Source organism: Pan paniscus, chromosome 8, assembly GCF_029289425.2.
Source record: "Pan paniscus chromosome 8, NHGRI_mPanPan1-v2.0_pri, whole genome shotgun sequence".
Taxonomy (NCBI): domain Eukaryota; kingdom Metazoa; phylum Chordata; class Mammalia; order Primates; family Hominidae; genus Pan; species Pan paniscus.
The window spans coordinates 104029970-104047822 of record NC_073257.2 but is presented as its reverse complement, the minus strand read 5'-3'; the positions used below and the strand labels follow the sequence as shown (position 1 = coordinate 104047822).

The 17853-nt window shown below is 37.0% G+C and overlaps 1 protein-coding gene across 6 annotated transcripts in view; it reads right to left on the bottom strand.

Annotated features, from left to right (window-relative positions):
* Positions 1-17853, bottom strand: part of BTAF1 (B-TFIID TATA-box binding protein associated factor 1) — a 108082-nt gene that overhangs the window by 20794 nt on the left and 69435 nt on the right. For all 6 annotated transcript variants that reach the window (XM_003825359.4, XM_034931087.3, XM_055093132.2 and 3 more), the window contains 8 exons: positions 17424-17614; positions 15877-16030; positions 15080-15189; positions 13161-13362; positions 11986-12134; positions 1467-1619; positions 786-907; positions 528-695 (listed from right to left, as the gene is read on the bottom strand). In XM_003825359.4, the coding sequence (XP_003825407.1) occupies positions 528-695; positions 786-907; positions 1467-1619; positions 11986-12134; positions 13161-13362; positions 15080-15189; positions 15877-16030; positions 17424-17614 (1249 nt within the window). The remainder of the gene's footprint in view (positions 1-527; positions 696-785; positions 908-1466; positions 1620-11985; positions 12135-13160; positions 13363-15079; positions 15190-15876; positions 16031-17423; positions 17615-17853) is intronic.

Below are 17853 nucleotides of genomic sequence, written 5' to 3'. Positions count from 1 at the left end.
ACAGAAGTACTTCTGGGGAGAGGGAAGGAAAGGGAACAAAGCAAAGGGGAACTCTTTTTTATTTAAGAGAGGGGAACTCACTATGTTGCCCAGGCTGGCCTTGAACTCCTGGGCTAAAGCAATCCTCCTGCCTCAGCCTCCTGAACAGTTAGGACTACAGGCATGTTCCCCTGCACATGGCTCAAAGGAGAGCTCTCAGGAAAGTGGGTAGAAAATGAGAATAAAACAGAAGCACCAAAAAGATGCTATGGTCACAGACTCCCAAAAGGGGCATACAAAATGGCTTTGGTTCCTGATAGTTCCCCAGCTCTAGGAAAGCTCAACTTATTGTACAATGGTTAAAATTCCTCAATTTTGATGAGCCTCACTGATTATATCTTCCCAAAGTACATTCACTTTTCATAAGTGAAGTTTCTATGTCATACAACCAAAAGAGCTAATTAGAATTCACTTTAATAAATGTTACTGTTCCTTATCTTAATTACGACAACAGATGAAATATTTTGTTATTGTCATACAACTCTTACCTTATTCTTTCAGTGGGAGGTCCAGTGTAATGCAACGGATTGAGATATTCTCTAGAGCAAAATTTACCTACTTCATCCACCCAATGGCCTGTTAATGTTGGCGGACAAACCACTAAGGAAGGAAGTGGCATACATTCTGCTAATTTTGATCTTGCATATTCCTGGGCCCTTTACAATAGCAAAACACAATAAATTAACCAGCTTGTTTACATTTCTCCAAATCTGGAAACCTTATTTTAAAATAACATCTTAAATTACCTATGACAATGATCTCCTGCTAGAATGCAGATGGACTGTAAAGTTTTTCCTAAACCCATGTCATCACACAGAATTCCATGAAGTTTATACTTATTAAGAAATGCTAACCAGTTCACACCATCCTGTTAGAGAGAAAAATCATAAATGTGAATACATGATAAATTTATTTTTTCTTATAAAAACATTTTCTTATAAACAACATGTTTGCACAAAACAAAAATATTTCTATATGCAAAAGAGAAATAAATGGGTATAAGACACTAAACACAAGATTTTACTAAATCGATTTTACAAAATGCTTTAAGGCCAGGTATGGTGGCTCACATCTCTCATCCCAGCACTTTGGGGGGCCAAGGTGGGAGGATCACTTGAAGCCAGGAGTTCAAGACCAGCGTGGGCAACAAAATGAGAACGCTGCCTCTACCAAAAAAAAAAAAAAAAAAAAAATAGCTGGCCATAGTGGTGCACATGTATAGTCCCAGCTACTTGGGAGGCTGAGGTGGGAAGATGGCCTGAGTCCAGGAGTTTGAGGCTGCAGTGAACCATGATTCTGCCACTGCACCCCAGCCTGGGCAACAGAGCAAGACTCTGTCTCAAAAAAGAAACAAAAGCCCCCCCCAACAAACCCACAACGCTTCAAGGTTCATTTGAAAGGAAAACTCACTATTGTGTAAAACTTACCTGCTGATATTTTCTGAGTTCAGCATTGATTGGTACTGGAATTTTATAATTTTCCAATTTTTTCCCATCTAACAATTGCTCCAAAAAGTGTCGCTCCTTGGCTTTCAATTGGATTAATTCTGCTGACATGTTTGGAGGGTCTGGAATGCCTGCCTAAAATGATTTTTTTAAAGTTATTAAAAACTACGTACTCACAGTTTTCATTCTTAGATCAAATAAACACAACAAAACAAACACACAGAAAAAAGAATTCTGAAAATTGTACAAAGACTTGAAGACAAATCAGGTTAAAGAAATTGACAAGCATTAAAGGTGCTACAATTAGTCTACTAGTAAATACATATGGAATATCTGAAAGACCATAATCTACAACTTCATTTTCCCACACTTTGCATTATTTGATAAAGAGGCATATAAAGTTGCATAGTTTAATTCCGAATTAAATGCCATTACTGGCACTTCTCAATTTTAGTGTTCTGATACCCTAGGGTATTAGTTCTCAAAATGTGGTCTGCACGACCCCTATGGATCTTCTAAGACCTTTTCAACTATTTCATAATAAAAGAAAAACATTATTTGCTTTTAATCACCATGTTGATATCTGCGTAGATGTTACAAAAGTTACCATGGAGAAAACTGCCTGTACCTCTGAAAGAATCAAGGCAATGGCACCAAAATGTGCTAGTAGTCATATTTCTTAGAAGTATACATTAGCATTTTTTCAAATAGCCAGTGTTACTTAAAAATGTCCTTGATAAGCGAGGCGTGGTGGCTCGCACCAGTAATCCCAGCCCCAGGACTGCAGGAGGCTGAGGCAGGTGGCTCACTTGAGGTCAGGAGTTCAAGACCAGCCTGGCCAACATGGTGAAACCCTGTCTCTCTACTAAAAATACAAAAATTAGCTGGGCGTGGTGGTGTGCACCTGTAGTCCCAGCTACCCCACGCTGGCAGGAGAATCGCTTGAACCTGGGAGGTAGACGTTGCAGTGAGCTGAGATTGTGCCACGGCACTCCAGCCTGGGTGACACAGCGAGACTCCATCTCAAAAAAAAAAAAAAAAAAAAAAAAAGACAAAAAATACCTTGATAAAGCAGTAAAAATGATCGATTTTAATAAATCTCAACCCTTTAATGCACGTCTTTTTTAACATTCTGTGAGAAAAAAACTGTGAATTCTGCTGCTTATCAAAGTACAATCTGTTGAGGAGCTGAACTAGCCATTTAAAAAAAAAAACCCCAAATATGAAGTCTTTAATACTCCAAGAATTTCCTTGACAAACTCAGTAGTGTTTATATTATATATCCATCCTGGATGTACTAACTGTATGTTCTGTTGGTGGTTGATGTTTCATATTCTTAAAATAAAGATTTATGGGTATTAAACTTGGAAACACCAGAAAATAATTATTACTTTTCTTTAGACAAACTGTGCCCAGGAGAAAGAAAGTATATTAACATAGCCATTTTTTAATGGAACAACATTTTACTTGAAAGGACTGATAAACTGTGGGTATTCCGACTTTGGTATTTGGCTGACATTTTCTCAAAAATGAACTTGTCACTTAAAGGAAAACAACTCACATTAACTTGTTGTCACTGATAAAATTCATATTTTCAAGAGAAGCTGACAGTTTCCAATAAAAACAATTTTATGCTGTTGATAATAAACATGATTTTTAAAATATTATATAATGAATTGTGTCCACCTGTGGAAGATTTACGTAACTCAATGAACCAATATTTTCCAAATGACTGATGCATGATGTTACAAAACATGTATGGGTAATAAAAGATCCATTCAAAAGTATAAGACATACTTACCTGGCAGGGGAGATACCATGATCACAAAAGTGTAAGACAACCAATGAATTTCAATGTAAGAGAGTATGAAACATTCATTGATAGGATTTAGATTCTATATTGCACATAACACTTAACAAACTTTCTCTTTTTGAGTTCTGGTATGCTATCAGATAAAATAATATCTACAATTATTTGAGAAGGCTGTCAAAATATTGCTCCCTTTTCTAACTATCTCTGTGAGGCTGGACTTCCTTTATATATCCCTGAGCCAAAACAACATATTGCAACAGACTGAATGGCCAAGCAAACGAGAATCCAGTTATCTACCATTAAACCAGAAATACTGGCCGGGTGTGGTGGAGGATTGAGCCCAGGAGTTTGAGACCAGCCTGGGTAACATAGCAAGACCCCATCTCTACAAAAAATTTTAAAAAATAGCCAGGTGTGGTGACATGGGACTGTAGTCCCAGCTTCTTGGGAGGTTAAGGCAGGAGGATCGCTTGAGTCCAGGAGAGGCTGAGGCTGCAGTGAGCTGTGATTGTGCTGCTGTCCTCCAGCCTGGGTGACAGAGTGAAACCCTGTTTCAAGGGAAAAAAAAAAAAACCCAAAAAACAAAAACATAAACCAGACATAAAAAAGATCTGCAATAGTATAATGCAATGTCACTCTTCTCACTAACACATTGTTTTAGAAAAGTTATTTTCATCAAAAAAGTTAATTATGTTAACATGTAGGTTTGTTATTTAAATGATTTAAAAATTTCCCAGTTTTAGTATCTATTACAGAAAATATAATAAACAACAGCTCTTTGGTGTCTTCAATTTTTAAGAGTGTAACAGGGTCCTGACACAACAATCTATGTGAAAAAAGAAATCAAGAAAACAATCCCATTTACAATAGCAACAAAAAATAAAATAGGAATAAATGTAAGGAGGTGAAAGATCTATACACTGAAAGCTATAGAACATTAATGAAAGAAACTGCTGGGGACAAAAATAAATGGACATAAATATGGAAAATAAATGTTCTTGGACTGGAAGAACTAATATTGTTAAAATGTCCATACTACCCAAAACTATCTATAGATGTGATGCCATCCCTAAATTGCATTGAGGATCCCTAATCCCCAAAATTCCAGTGGCATTTTTTACAGAAATAGAAAAAGCAATCCTAAAACTCATATGGTTCTCTATTATCCCTCTGAATAAGCTTTCTATAAAAACAAACAAAAAAAAACTCTTGTGGAACCACAAAAACCCCAGATAGCCAAAGCAATCTTGAGCAAAAGGAACAAAGCTGGAGGGATCACACTACCTGATTTCAAAATATACTACAAAGGTATAGTAATCAAAACTGTATGATCTTGGCATAAAAACAGACAAAGACCAATGGAACAGACTAGAGAGCCTAGAAATAAATGCATGCATTTACAGTTAATCTTTGACAAAAGAACACACAAGGGGAAAGGACAGCCTCTTCAATAAATGGTGTTGGGAAAACTGGATATTCACATGCAGAAGAATGAAACTGGACCTTTGTATCTTACACCAAGTTCAAAACTCAGGTCACGATCAAAAAATTAAATGTAGACTGGAAACTATAAAATTACTGGAAAAAAATAAGAAAAAAGCCTTTTTGACACTGGTCTGGACAAATTTTTTGGATATGACTCCAAAAGCACAGGAAACAAAATCAAAATACAGGCCAGTCATGGTGGTTCACCCCTGTAATCCCAGCACTTCGGGAGATTGAGGCAGGAGGACTGCTTGAGCCCAGGAGTTTAAGACCAGCCCGGGGTAAACAGAGGGAGATCCCATCTCTACACAAAATAAAGTTAGCTGGACATGGTGGCACACACCTGTAGTCCCACCTACTTGGGAGGCTAGGGTGGAAAGATCACTTGAGCCCAGGAGATCGAGGCTGCAGTGAGCCATGATCATACAACTGCACTCCAGCCTGGGCAACAGAGTGAGACCTTTTCTCAAAAACAAAAACCCAAAACAATCAAAACATAGGTTGAGCATCCCAAATCCAAATATCTAAAACATTGTTATTTCCAGCATTACAAATGAAGGAAATGCTCATTGGTGCATTTCAGATTTCAGATTTTCAGATTAGGGATGCTCAACTGGTAAGTATAATGCAAACATTCAAAAATCTGAAATCTTAAATACTTCTAGTCGCAAGCATTTCAGATAAAGGATACTCAACATATATAGACAAATAGGACTGCATCAAACTAAAAAGCTTTCTGCATAGCACAGGAGACAATCAACGGACTGAAGAGACAACCAACAGAATGGGAAAAATTATTTGCGAACCATAAATCTTGATAAGAGGTTAGTATCTAAAATACAAAAGGAACTCAACTCAACAGAAATAAAATAAGATGTAAAAATGGGCAGAGGACCTGAATAGGTATTTCTTAAAAAAAAAAATACAAATGGCCAGCAGATAAATGAAAAAATGCTCAACATAAATCATCAGGGAAACACAAATTAAAACTGGTATGAGATATTACCTCAGAACTGTTAGAATAGCTATTATTAAAAAGACAAAACGTGTGGAGGAAGATGTGGAGAAACAGGAACCCTTGCGTATTGTTGGTGGGAATGTAAATTAGAACAGCATTATGGAAAACAGTATGGATGTTACTCAAAAAATTAAAAATAAAACTACCATATAATCTAGCAATCCTTTTGGTTATATATCCAAAGGAAATGAAATCAGTACACTGAAGAGATATCTGTACTTCTGTGTTCATTGCAGCATTATTCACAATAGCTGAGATTTGGAATCAACCCAAGTGTTCATCTATGTGATGAATGGATAAAGAAACTGTAGTGTATCTATATATAACTGGATACTATTCAGCCTCTAAGAAGGAAATTTTGTCATTTGTGACAACATGAATAAACCTGGATGACATTATGCTAAAGGAAACAAGCCAGGTACAGAAAGACAAATATGTGATCTCACTTATATGTGGAAATCTAAAATGTCAAACTCATGGAAGCAGAGTAGAATAGTGGTTACTAGGTGCTTAGTGCGTGGAAGGGAGAGGACTGAGGGGAAATGGATAGATGTTGGTTAAAGGGTACAAAGTTTACATAGAATGAATACATTCTGTAGATCTGTACAGCATGGTGACTACAGTTAATGATAAGTACACTTGAAAGCTGCTAAAAGATTAAAACTTAATTAAATGGGTTTTCACCAAAAAAATGATGACTGTATGAACTAAGGTATATTAATTGGTCTGATACGTTTCAAAACATCATGTTGGACGCCGTAACTTTTTTTTTTTTTTTTGAGACGGAGTCTCACTCTGTCGCCCAAGCTGGAGTGCAGTGGCCCCATCTCAACTCACTGCAACCTCCGCCTCCCAGGTTCAAGCGATTCTCCTGCCTAGCCTCCTGAGTAGCTGGGATTACAGGTGCGTGCCACCATGCCCAGCTAACTTTTGTATTTTAGTAGAGATGGGGTTTCACCAGTTGGTCAGGCTGGTCTTGAACTCCCGACCTCGTGATCCACCCACCTCGGCCTCCCAAAGTGCTGGGATTACAGGCGTGAGCCACCATGCTCAGCCACATTTTTTTTATTAATAAAAAATGAAAGACTAAAAAAGTAATGAGACCAAAAAATTTGAGAACTACTGTCCTATGATGTCTCTCAACTTAAGAAATTTAAAATTCTGGAAACAGAATTTCAATTAAATCTAATTAAAATATATATTCCACACAACACTAAAAATAGCATTAGGGCAGTGAGGTATGTAGATTGAGTCTATTTTCAAAGGTTTTGGAATTAACTTTATCTGCTAAGAGAAAAACTAACATTTCAGAACATCTAACAACATAATGATAATCGTTAAAATAAAGTCTATCTGCACAACGCTTTACAAATACCAAAACCTTCATATATTTATCCTCATGGAAATTTTAAGAAATGACAAGACACAGGGCCATATAACTAGGTCCATTCCCTAACAATGAAACCCTAAACCCAAGTGTTACGAATATGGTTTCAGTGCCAGCAACCCCTCGTGAGTGTCCTTCTCACTCCAATGTCCATAAAAATCAGCAAAAGTTACTAACAGTGCAGGGAATTAGAGCCTCTATAAAAATCACTGGTTGACATTCCAAGATTCTTTGACAACATGCATTTCAGAAAAGTAGACGATTTTTTCTATGAAGACTTAACAGAGACAATCAAAATAAAGAGGAACAGGAATGAACTTAAATGACATCATTCTTGTTTCTATTGCTATGTATCTTCAAATTCACTAATATTTTCTTCCACAGTGTCTAACCTGCTATTAATGCAATCCAGTGTGTTTTTATTTATAACTGCATTTCTCATCTCTAGAAGTTCAATTTGGGTCATTCTTATATTTTTCATTGTGCTCTTCATCACACTCATGCTTTCCTCCTCTACCTTGAATATATGGAGTGTGTGTGTGTGTGTGTGTGTGTATATATATATATATATGTTTTTTTTTTTTTTTTTTTTTTTGAGACAGGGTTTCACCATGTTGTCCAGGGTGGTTTCAAACTCCTAAGCTCAAGGAATCCGCCTGCCTTGGCCTCCCAAAGTGCTGGTGTTACAGAGGTGAGCTACTGCACTCAGCCTTGGAGTATATTTTAATGTCCTTATCTATTATCTGGGTCTCTTCAGGGACTGTTTCTGTTGACTGTATTTTCCCCCAGTTACTGGACATATTTTTGGGCGTGGTAATTTTTTGGTGAATGTCAAACATCTGAAGTTTTATGTTGTTGGGTGCTGTATTTTTTTTAAATTATTCCTTTAAATATGTTGAGGCTTTTTTTTCTGGGAACTATTTAGTTTAGCTGAAATTAATTAGAACCCGTTAAGGCTTGCTTTTAAGCTTTATCAAGGAAGATCCAAATCAGCCTTTTGTCAAGGGCTAACTTGGCTCTATTACTGAGGCAATATGCTTCTAAGGACTTGATGCTCAGTATGGTAGAAGGTCTTGTTACTCTTACTCTGCTTAGTGGAAATACAAACTATTCCCAGCCCTGTGTGAGGTCTGGAAATTGCTCCACCTACTCCTTTCCACAGTGATTCTTTCCCCAGTCTCAAAGATGTCACAGTACATGCAGATGAATACTCAGCCAAAGGCTTGGGAGAACCCCCCTGTGGACCTCTGGAGCTTTCTCTCTGTGCAGCTACCTCCTGTCTGTGCAGTACCTACCTTCAGGTACTCTGTTTTGCTAATTCTGTCTTAACTCTTCAGCTCAGCAAGACTACTGGGCTCTCTTTGGGTTTCCCTTCTCTGTGCTATGGCTCCAGACAATAAGCTAGGGCACTTCATTTGTTTTGTTTCTCTCATGGTTCACTATCCAGTGCTGCCTGTTGTCCAATGCCTGAAAACCACTGTTTGGTACATTTTGTCTGGTTTTCTAGTTAAGGTAGGAGGATAAATCTGTTGCCTGTTTTTCCATCATGGGCAGAAGCAAAATCTGTATCATGTTCTAGTAATTTTCACAACTATCAAAGTGAGTCTTACTAATCTTTTCTCAATACCTAAAGTTCAAAATCTCTTTTGTCAATCTGTTATCAAGTACTGTTATTTTTCCTTAAGAACAAACAAACCGGGTGGCTCATGCCTGTAATCCCAGCACTTTGAGAGGCTGAGGTGGGCGGATCACCTAAGGTCAGCAGTTCGAGACCAGCCTGGCCAACATGGTGAAACCCTGTCTCTACTAAAAATACAAAAAATTAGCATGGTGGCCAGCACCTGTAATCTCAGCTACTAGGGAGGCTGAGGCAGGAGAATTGCTTGAACCCAGGAGGCAAAGGTTGCAGGAGCCAAGGTCACACCATTGCACTCCAGCCTGGGTGACAAGAGCAAAACTCCAACTCAAAAACAAACAAACAAACAAACAAACAAAAAACAACCAAGAAAACCCCAAAAGACTACTGCTAAGCATTAGAGTTTAGACCCTTTATCACCTCACAGTGGATGTGCGCTCTATTTTGGCGCACTTTCAATTCTAATCCATATTCAAATGGCTATTAAACTGATTTTCCTAAAATACTACTTTCAGCTGTTAGACTAATTTTCCTTAAAAACAAACAAAAACTGCGGTCATCATCTCCTTTGTTTAAAGAACACATAATAGCTTCCCACTGCTCACTTATTCCAAAGCTAAGAAAGGGCCAAGGAGACTAAGTACAACCCATTTGGTTTAAAGGTGGGATGAAGATCTTGGAGTTAAAAGAATCTGAGTTAAAATCTAGGAAGCAGAGGATGAAAACAATTCTGGAAATGACACCTAGGTATTTTGATACTGTGGTCTAGTATCTTTGTTGTTGCAGTGGTAATTTTTTTTCACACTTTTTTTAGTGTGAGGTAAAATATACATGTAGAGAAATAATCTAAGAAACAGTTTAGTAAATTATAAAACAAACATCTGTACAACCAGATCAAGAAAAATACCCCTGCAGTCACCCTAGAAGATCCCATATGCTCCTTCCCAATCATAACCTTCTCTCTCCTTTCCTCAAGAGGTAATGATTTCACTGACTTTTATGGTAATTTCTTTATTTTTCTTTATACCTTTATCACCAAGTTTCTTTTGCCTGTTTTTGAATTTAATAAAAAAGGAATCCTATGTTAAAGATTTATGAATATTACTGTATGTGTCTGTGGTTTGTCTTCTTGCAGTATAACAGTACACGATTTACATATCTACTATCCATGATTATGTGGGTGATTTTCAGTTTCAGACTACTATAAATGATGTTATATTCTTCGCCAGGTGTGGTGGCTCACGTCTGTAATCCCAGCACTTTGGGAGGCCAAGGCGGGAGGATCACCTGAGGTTGGGAGTTTAGACCAGCCTGATCAAAAAGGAGAAACCCCGTCTCTACTAAAAATACAAAATTAGCAGGGCGCAGTGGCGCATGCCTGCAATCTCAGCTACTAGGGAGGCTGAGGCAGGAGAATCGCTTGAACCCGGGAGGCAGAGGTTGCAGTGAGCTGAGGTCACGCCATTGCACTCCAGCCTGGTTGCAACAAGAGCAAAAGTCCGTCTCAAAAAAAAAAAAATCTTGAAAATGTGTTGAATTCTCTAGGTGTACATGTAGGATGAATTTTTCAGGTCATTAGGCTGGGTAGCTTCAATTTTACCAGATATAACCAAACTGTTTTTCAAAGAGGCTATCCTATTTATAACTCATTATTTTGCTGGTAGGAATGTCAAATGATACAGTTACTTTGGAAAACCATAAGGCAGTTTTATAAAAAAAAATTAAACTTACCATATGACCCAGCATTTCATTCTTAAGTATTTACTCAAAAGAAATAAAAACACACATCCACGCAAAGACTTATAAATGCAGAGCAGCATTATTCATAATAACTTAATTTTTTTTTTTTTTGAAAGGAAGTCTCACTTTGTCATCCAGGCTGGAGTGCAGTGGCACCATCTTGGTTCACTGCAACCTCTGTCTCCCAGGTTCAAGCGATTCTCCTGCATCAGCCTCCTGAGTAGCTGGGATTACAGGTGTGCGCCACCACGCCCCACAAATTTTTGTATTTTTAGTAGAGACGAGGTTTCACCATTTTGTATTTTCAGTTGGTCAGGCTAATTTCCAACTCCTGACCTCAAGTGATCCACCCACCGTGGCCTCCCAAAGTGCTGGGATTACAGGCATGAGCCACCTCACCCAGCCCGTAATAACTATTAATAAAAGCTGGTAACAATCCAAATATCCATCAACTGGTGACAGGATAAACAAAATGCAGTATGTCCATACAATGGAATACAATTCAGCAATAAAAAGGAAGTACTTATACATGTTAACAACATGGATGACATGCCATACCTACTATTTCCTGAATTATTCCTGGCTCTTTCTGTGTTTCAAGCCACTTCAGTTTCCTGCATTGGCCACACATTATTTGTGCCCCCATGAATGTACTCCGAAATACTCCAACATGATCCTTCTAGTCTTCTTTTTCATACTCCCACAGAGACCTCATTTGCTTTTTACAGTCTTAATTACCATCTCTCAAATTTATCTTTTGCCTAAACTTTAGCCCACAGTCTACACCTAGATGTTACCAGAAAAACTTAGGAACAATTCTATTTCTAGAAAAGCATTAGTAAATTTTTTTTAGGAATCATAGTGTCTGATTTCTTGTTTTACTTAAATTAAAACTCTGTGTGTTAAAGGAAAAAAGTACCAATTAAAAGCCTAAAAATCTTAATTATTGTAATATAAACATTTTTGAAATAATGCCTTCTTTTTTTAGCCTGACATGTTCTTTAACAAGTGTTACTTTTCTTTTCTTTCTTTTTTTTTTTTTTTTTGAGATGGAGTCTTGCTGTCGCCCAGGATACATACAGTGCAGTGGCACGATCTCAGCTCACTGCAACTTCTGCCTCCAGGTTCCAACAATTCTTGTGTCTCAGCATCCCGAGTAGCTGAGACTACAGGCACACACCACCATGCCCAGCTAATTGGTTTTTTTTTTCTTTTGTATTTTTTTTAGTAGAGACAGGGTTTCACCCACGTTGGCCAGGCTGGACTCAAACTCCTGACCTCAGATGATCCACCCACCTCAGCCTCGGAAAGTGCTGGGATTACAGGCATGAGCCTTTGTACCTGGCCCTAAAAAGGGTTACAATTATTATGGATCAAGTTATAGAAAACATTATGTCTATAAAGCAAGTATCTTTGACTTACCTCAAGTGGCATGAGTCTAATTAGCGTTGCAAAGCACTGCGTGGCCATGAATCTCACACTGTCTGTCTGATCACTCATTCTTCCTAATACAGGAACAACTAAAAGGACAATATATGGAACAATACCAACATCTAGTTGTTCCATTACACCTGAGTAAGTGATTAAGGAAATTCTGAAATGGTTCCAAGACAGATGTTTTCACAAACAAACTGATACCAAGATTTTAACTTTTTAAAAGGCTCACCATTTTCTCATCTGTATTATGAGGGAAAAGACTGACCCTCCAGGCCTATGATTCAATTATAAAAGTATCTGCCCATTTTGTTGCTCCTTGGAAAATATTATGTAACTTTCTCATGATTAGGAATATAAAATTATGTTTTTCTTCTGAGGAAGGCTGGAGAAAGCTTTACTAATAAGATTTTTTTCATAGAGAAATTGCTACAAGCGTCTGGAATTCCAATGTCAAAATAAAATAAGTCACATTGTAAGTAAAGGAATATAACTGAGTGTCACTCAAAGATTAATTCCAAATTTCCCACCAGGATCTTGACAATCACCAGCAGGATATAGTGAGCCTAGTAAGCGCAGTTCTCCTGTAATCTTCAGTATTTTTGAACCAGAGTTTCTACTGATTTGATCTTCATCCATCTTTTGTGCTCTGTGAAATATCTTTCAGATACTTTGAGTTAAAGAATGTTAGCTGCTGCCATACCCTTAGCAAAGGGCTTGCCTGTATATTTCTAATTATCTAGTATAATATGGTCATTTGTAAACCCAAGTAATGAACAAACTTTAAAAACATAAAATGTTTATAACATAGGGACTACCTATAGAATACCTGATTAATAAGACAGATTATAAACAAATCACTTACTAGACATATAGTTCATAAAGTACATAAAACTATTTTGCCTATTAAAAAGATGTTTTAAAATCAGTAGCAATTTTCCAAACTTTCCACATGAAAATTTTTCTCATAAAATGCAAATCAGTTTGTAACACATTTGTAATAAAATACAAAAATATTTCAAAATAAGATGTAAAAAGAATAGGCATTTTTTGGAACAAGGCAGGTTATTTATGTGCATATTAGAACACATCGATTTCATTTTAATTATCCTTAAGTGAAATGAATATAATTCCTGAACAGTTTGTCAAATGAAAAAGGATACAGGCAAGTGCTTCAATTGCACCCTCTTGTTTGACACTGTCATCAATTGCTCCCAGCCACGGAAGAACCTTCTCCAAAAAAATATTCATTGTTTCCATGGTAGCTATTTTGCTCATGACACCTACACAACGAGCAGCCATGTGCCTCACTGCAGTACTGGGGTATTGAAGGCACATATAAAGATGTGGCAAATGCTGGACCAACTAAAAACAAAAAGTTAATGGCAATTAGAATTATTAGGAAATACTGTTTAATATGTAACTATAATAGCCCATACTCAGGAAAGTTTTCAATATTCTAAGTGACTCTAAAAATATCTCCAAATACTTCAAAACATTACTGCCAAAACATTCTCAATAGAAAACTAATCCAAATACAAATTAATGTATTACAACTCTTTCAAAAAGAAGGGAAAAAAAGGTATAGAACCTCTCCTCTGCTCATATCATCTCTTAGGCATATAGGAACACTCAGTTCTTTCCAAAATTAACAGGAAACAAACCAAAAAGTACTTGGCAAGATTCTCCTACTGAAGCTGGAAAACAGCACCACACATCACCAGCTCCCTCCAAATTTGGTAGCACTAATTTAGATTTAGGTACATAATTTTTATTCAGTGGCTTGAGTGTTCCTGATTTTATTCTAGCACCATACTTTGGTAGGTATTGTCCACTGTAGCTTCCTGGCTTACCATAGGTGTTATAATCACAACAGCATCACATTATTAAATGTTTGCTACAAGGAACACCAGAATTAATGCTGATGAGAGCCAGGTATCTGTTCAACAGTTTGATGTGCCTTACAGTTCAGCTGAATGCATGTTGCTAATTATGAAGATTAAGAGCGTACAGATGGACTCTACTTTTTTTTTTCCTTCTTTTTTTTTTTTGAGACTGAGTCTCGCTCTGTCGCCTAGGCTAGAGTGCAGTGGCACGATCTTGGCTCACTGCAACCTCTGCCTCCCGGGTTCCAGTGATTCTCCTGCCTCAGCCTCCCAAGTACCTGGGACTACAGGCATGTCCCACCACGCCCGGCTAATTTTTGTATTTTTAGTAGAGATGGGGGTTTCACCATATTGGCCAGGCTGGTCTTGAACTCCTGACCTCGTGATTCACCCACCTCGGCCTCCCAAAGTGCTGGGATTACAGGAGTAAGCCACCACGCCCGGCCTACTTTTCTTTACTAACAGTAAATCAGCAAAACTTTTAACAAGTAAAAGGACATACTTTATTACTATGTACAAAAAAAAAAATCCATTCTTCTCCACCCTCTCATAGATTCTCCCTTTTGTGTTAAATAACAATAGAGAACTGGGCTAATACCCTTCAAAATGGGGTAAATTGCAGACAGCTTCCTATTGCAGAGATATGAAAAGAATAATATTCTTTTATGAAAAAAACCAGATAATTCTCTATTTTCCTCCTCCCTCTGTCCTAATTCTTTTGTAAGAAACATTTTAATAGTTTTTTTAAAAAATCCCAAACCAGTGTTCTATCTTTGCCACTGACCAGCTTCACCTTAGGCAGGTGACTCCTTTCACCTTTGTACTTATCTAGGAAACAGATTTCATTATATATGCTTTTCCTTTCTTGGAGCTGTATTATTAGGATCATCTGGATGAACAGGGCTGCAGTTTTCTTTCCTATTTACATCTGGCTCCTGTGCCATCACAGTCCTTTCCTCAATGCCCCCACACTCTAAGCTTCCAGGTTGGGTTTTCTATTAAATTCAAGCAGCCTGGTCTACATCAAAGCCCACAGGAGTTGCACTGTTAGTAAAGGAGGAATCTAGTTATACCACAGCAAAGAAAAATGCAATTAATAAGGATGACATCAAAGTTGTACCTTTCAAACCTTAAGACTTTTTAATAAGACCACTTGTTTTATTTGAAAAAATATTACACTTGCATTAGTTAGTTACCAAGGGATGAAGCTCAGAATCCATTGAAGCTGCTGCTGTTTCAAAAACCTGCAGAGAATTCACCAATTCTTGAGCAGGGCTATCTCCCTTATCCAGGAGGGATTTTCCATCTGTTAAAATATATTGTCTGTATTATCTGGCAAATAATTTTTCAAAATCTAGAGCACACAAAAACTTTTAGCACTTTTTCAGCTAGCATAGGAGAGTCAATTTTGCTTCTTAGTGTTAAAATTAAATGCCATGACCTTAATTTAAGTGCTGGGGTACTACATGTAGAGCAACCAAAGAACTTAAACATAGTGATCCATTTCAAGTATCTCTTTAAAAACAATTTTTTTTTTTTTTGAGACAGAGTCTCGCTCTGTCATCCAGGCTGCAGTGCAGTGGCATAATCTCGGCTCACTGCAACCTCCACCCCCAGGGTTCAAGCAATCCTCCTGCCTCAGCCTCCAGAGTAGCTGGGACTACACGCCCAGCTAATTTTTGTATTTTTGCTAGAGATGGGGTTTTGCCATGTTGGCCAGGTTGGTCTCAAACTCCTGACCTCAAGTGATCTGCCTACCTGGGCCTCCCAAAGTGCTGGGATGACAGGCATGAGCCACCACGCCCAACCCAAATATCTCTTTTATAAAATAAAGGTGTGTGTTTTTTTTAAACCAAGTTTCCATTTTAAAACTTACCAGCTGGTCTGGAATAAACAGGTAGAGGCATAGAGGCATTTTTATTTTATAAGGATATATTCAATTAATAGACATTAAAATTTGTTAAAAACTGGACTCATAAAAATATGTGTATACCAAAATTATTTATGTCGATTGTATTCCTCAATGGGCCAACCATAGCATCCCAGAGATGTGGCAACTTCACTGCCATTTCACCACCAAAATGCTTTACTATAGTTGTCAAAGCAAATTCAGCTCCTCTCCGTTGTACCAGGTAAGGCTTCTGGGCCTTAAAATTAAATGTTAGATAAAAACAGAATTTCAGAAAAAATCATAATACATTTAAAATTTTAACAAAAGAATTTAAAAGTCACCATCTAAGAATTCATAATGTTATCATTAACCAAGTAAGCAATTATTAGACATGTTTGTCTCAATTATAAACATTTCCCAATAATTAAATTTACAGGGGCCTACAACACCTAACTAGATTTTTGTGTCCAAAGTAAAACACTTTTTTGGGGTTGAGGATAAGGAACAGATGGATATGTGCTGTTTCTAGAGATAGTCCTAAGTGACATTTTTTTTCCTCCTTCTCTCTACCTCAAAGAAACTTGTCAGCTAGAGAGAAGATAGATGAAGTGATGTGTCCTTATTTACATTCACTTAAGGGATAGTACAAGATCATCTGTTTAAACTAACCCCAAGATTAATAATTCTTATTCAGCAGTAATTACGGTCCATAAACCTGTCCCCCCAAAAAGATATTAATATATATTTTTAAAATTATGTTTAATTGGAGGAATAACTATGCAAACTAGAGATATAAATATCAAAATCACAGTAAAATTTTTATTACAATTATTATAGGGAAATATTGTCAATGAAAAAGACTTTACAGGATGTTTTAAGGGAAATATAGATAGATAAGCTGTTGATTTTAAAAAGAAACTTAAAAGGGGTCTATATTTTACAGAAACATGTCTTTTAGTATTGATGGTTTACTGCTGAACTGAGGTAAATTCCTATGCCTTGCATTCCAAAGAACTAACTAGAGCATTCATTCTATTGCTAATAATGTGACTGTCAGATTTTCAAAACAAAACACTTTTTAAAAACCACTGGTTGTTAAGACTGTACGGTGTAACAGGTGGACCAATGGGAGATAATGGAAAGCCTGAATAGACCCTCACACATATGAAGCCATTAACAGAGGTGCCATTATAAATCAGAGAGGAAAGGATTCAATAGTGGGATAACTGGCTGTTCATATGAAAAATAAATTTAGAACCCTACCTCACACTAAGCATTTAATAAATATCAAATTGACTAAAAAAGTCAGGTGGGTTGCAATTATATGACATTTGTGCATTGAAAGGACAGAGAAAAGTTAGCTTTCACTATTATTGAGCACCTTCTCTACAGTCACTGCTATAGGACTGAATTAGTTTACAAGGCTGTCTTGCCTAGGAAGATAAAGTTAAGCTGGTAAAAATTACAAGAGACATGAGATATTTGAAGTTTGCCATTTTTCTGGATCATATTGTTGGAGTACTCCAAAAATTAATCCCATTTCTTTACTTAAAAACAGCTCTGGAAGCTAATACAACTTAGTTCTCAATTTGTAAGTCAGATATTTGTTTAAAAATCAAAGCATTCAAAAAAAAAAAAAAACTACTTACCTCATCAAGTTCAACAAGAATATTTCCACTACTTCCTGCAGGAAGATCTGCTATTTGAGCTTTTACTGCTTTGGGGGTAGGACCTCGCCTACTTGTGATAGCAAAGGCAGCTTTCTGGTGCCTGTAGAGTGTAATTATACCTCTGTGCTTGGTGACAGTATGGTGCATTCCATCTTTTTCTGAGGTGGATCCTAATAAGAAAAAAGTTAAACAACGTTTTAATCATAATATTGGTGATACCAAATGTTTTCGGCTCCATAAGAGATAAAACATTTTTAAACTATGTCTTTCAGGCCTCAACTTTTATAGGCCAATGACATTTTCCTTAGACAATGAAATGGCAATAAAATAGTCTATTTGCATAGGATTTATACCTAATACAATCCAGGTTGCAGAGCCATCTGAACAATGAGAAACAGCACATGAAAAA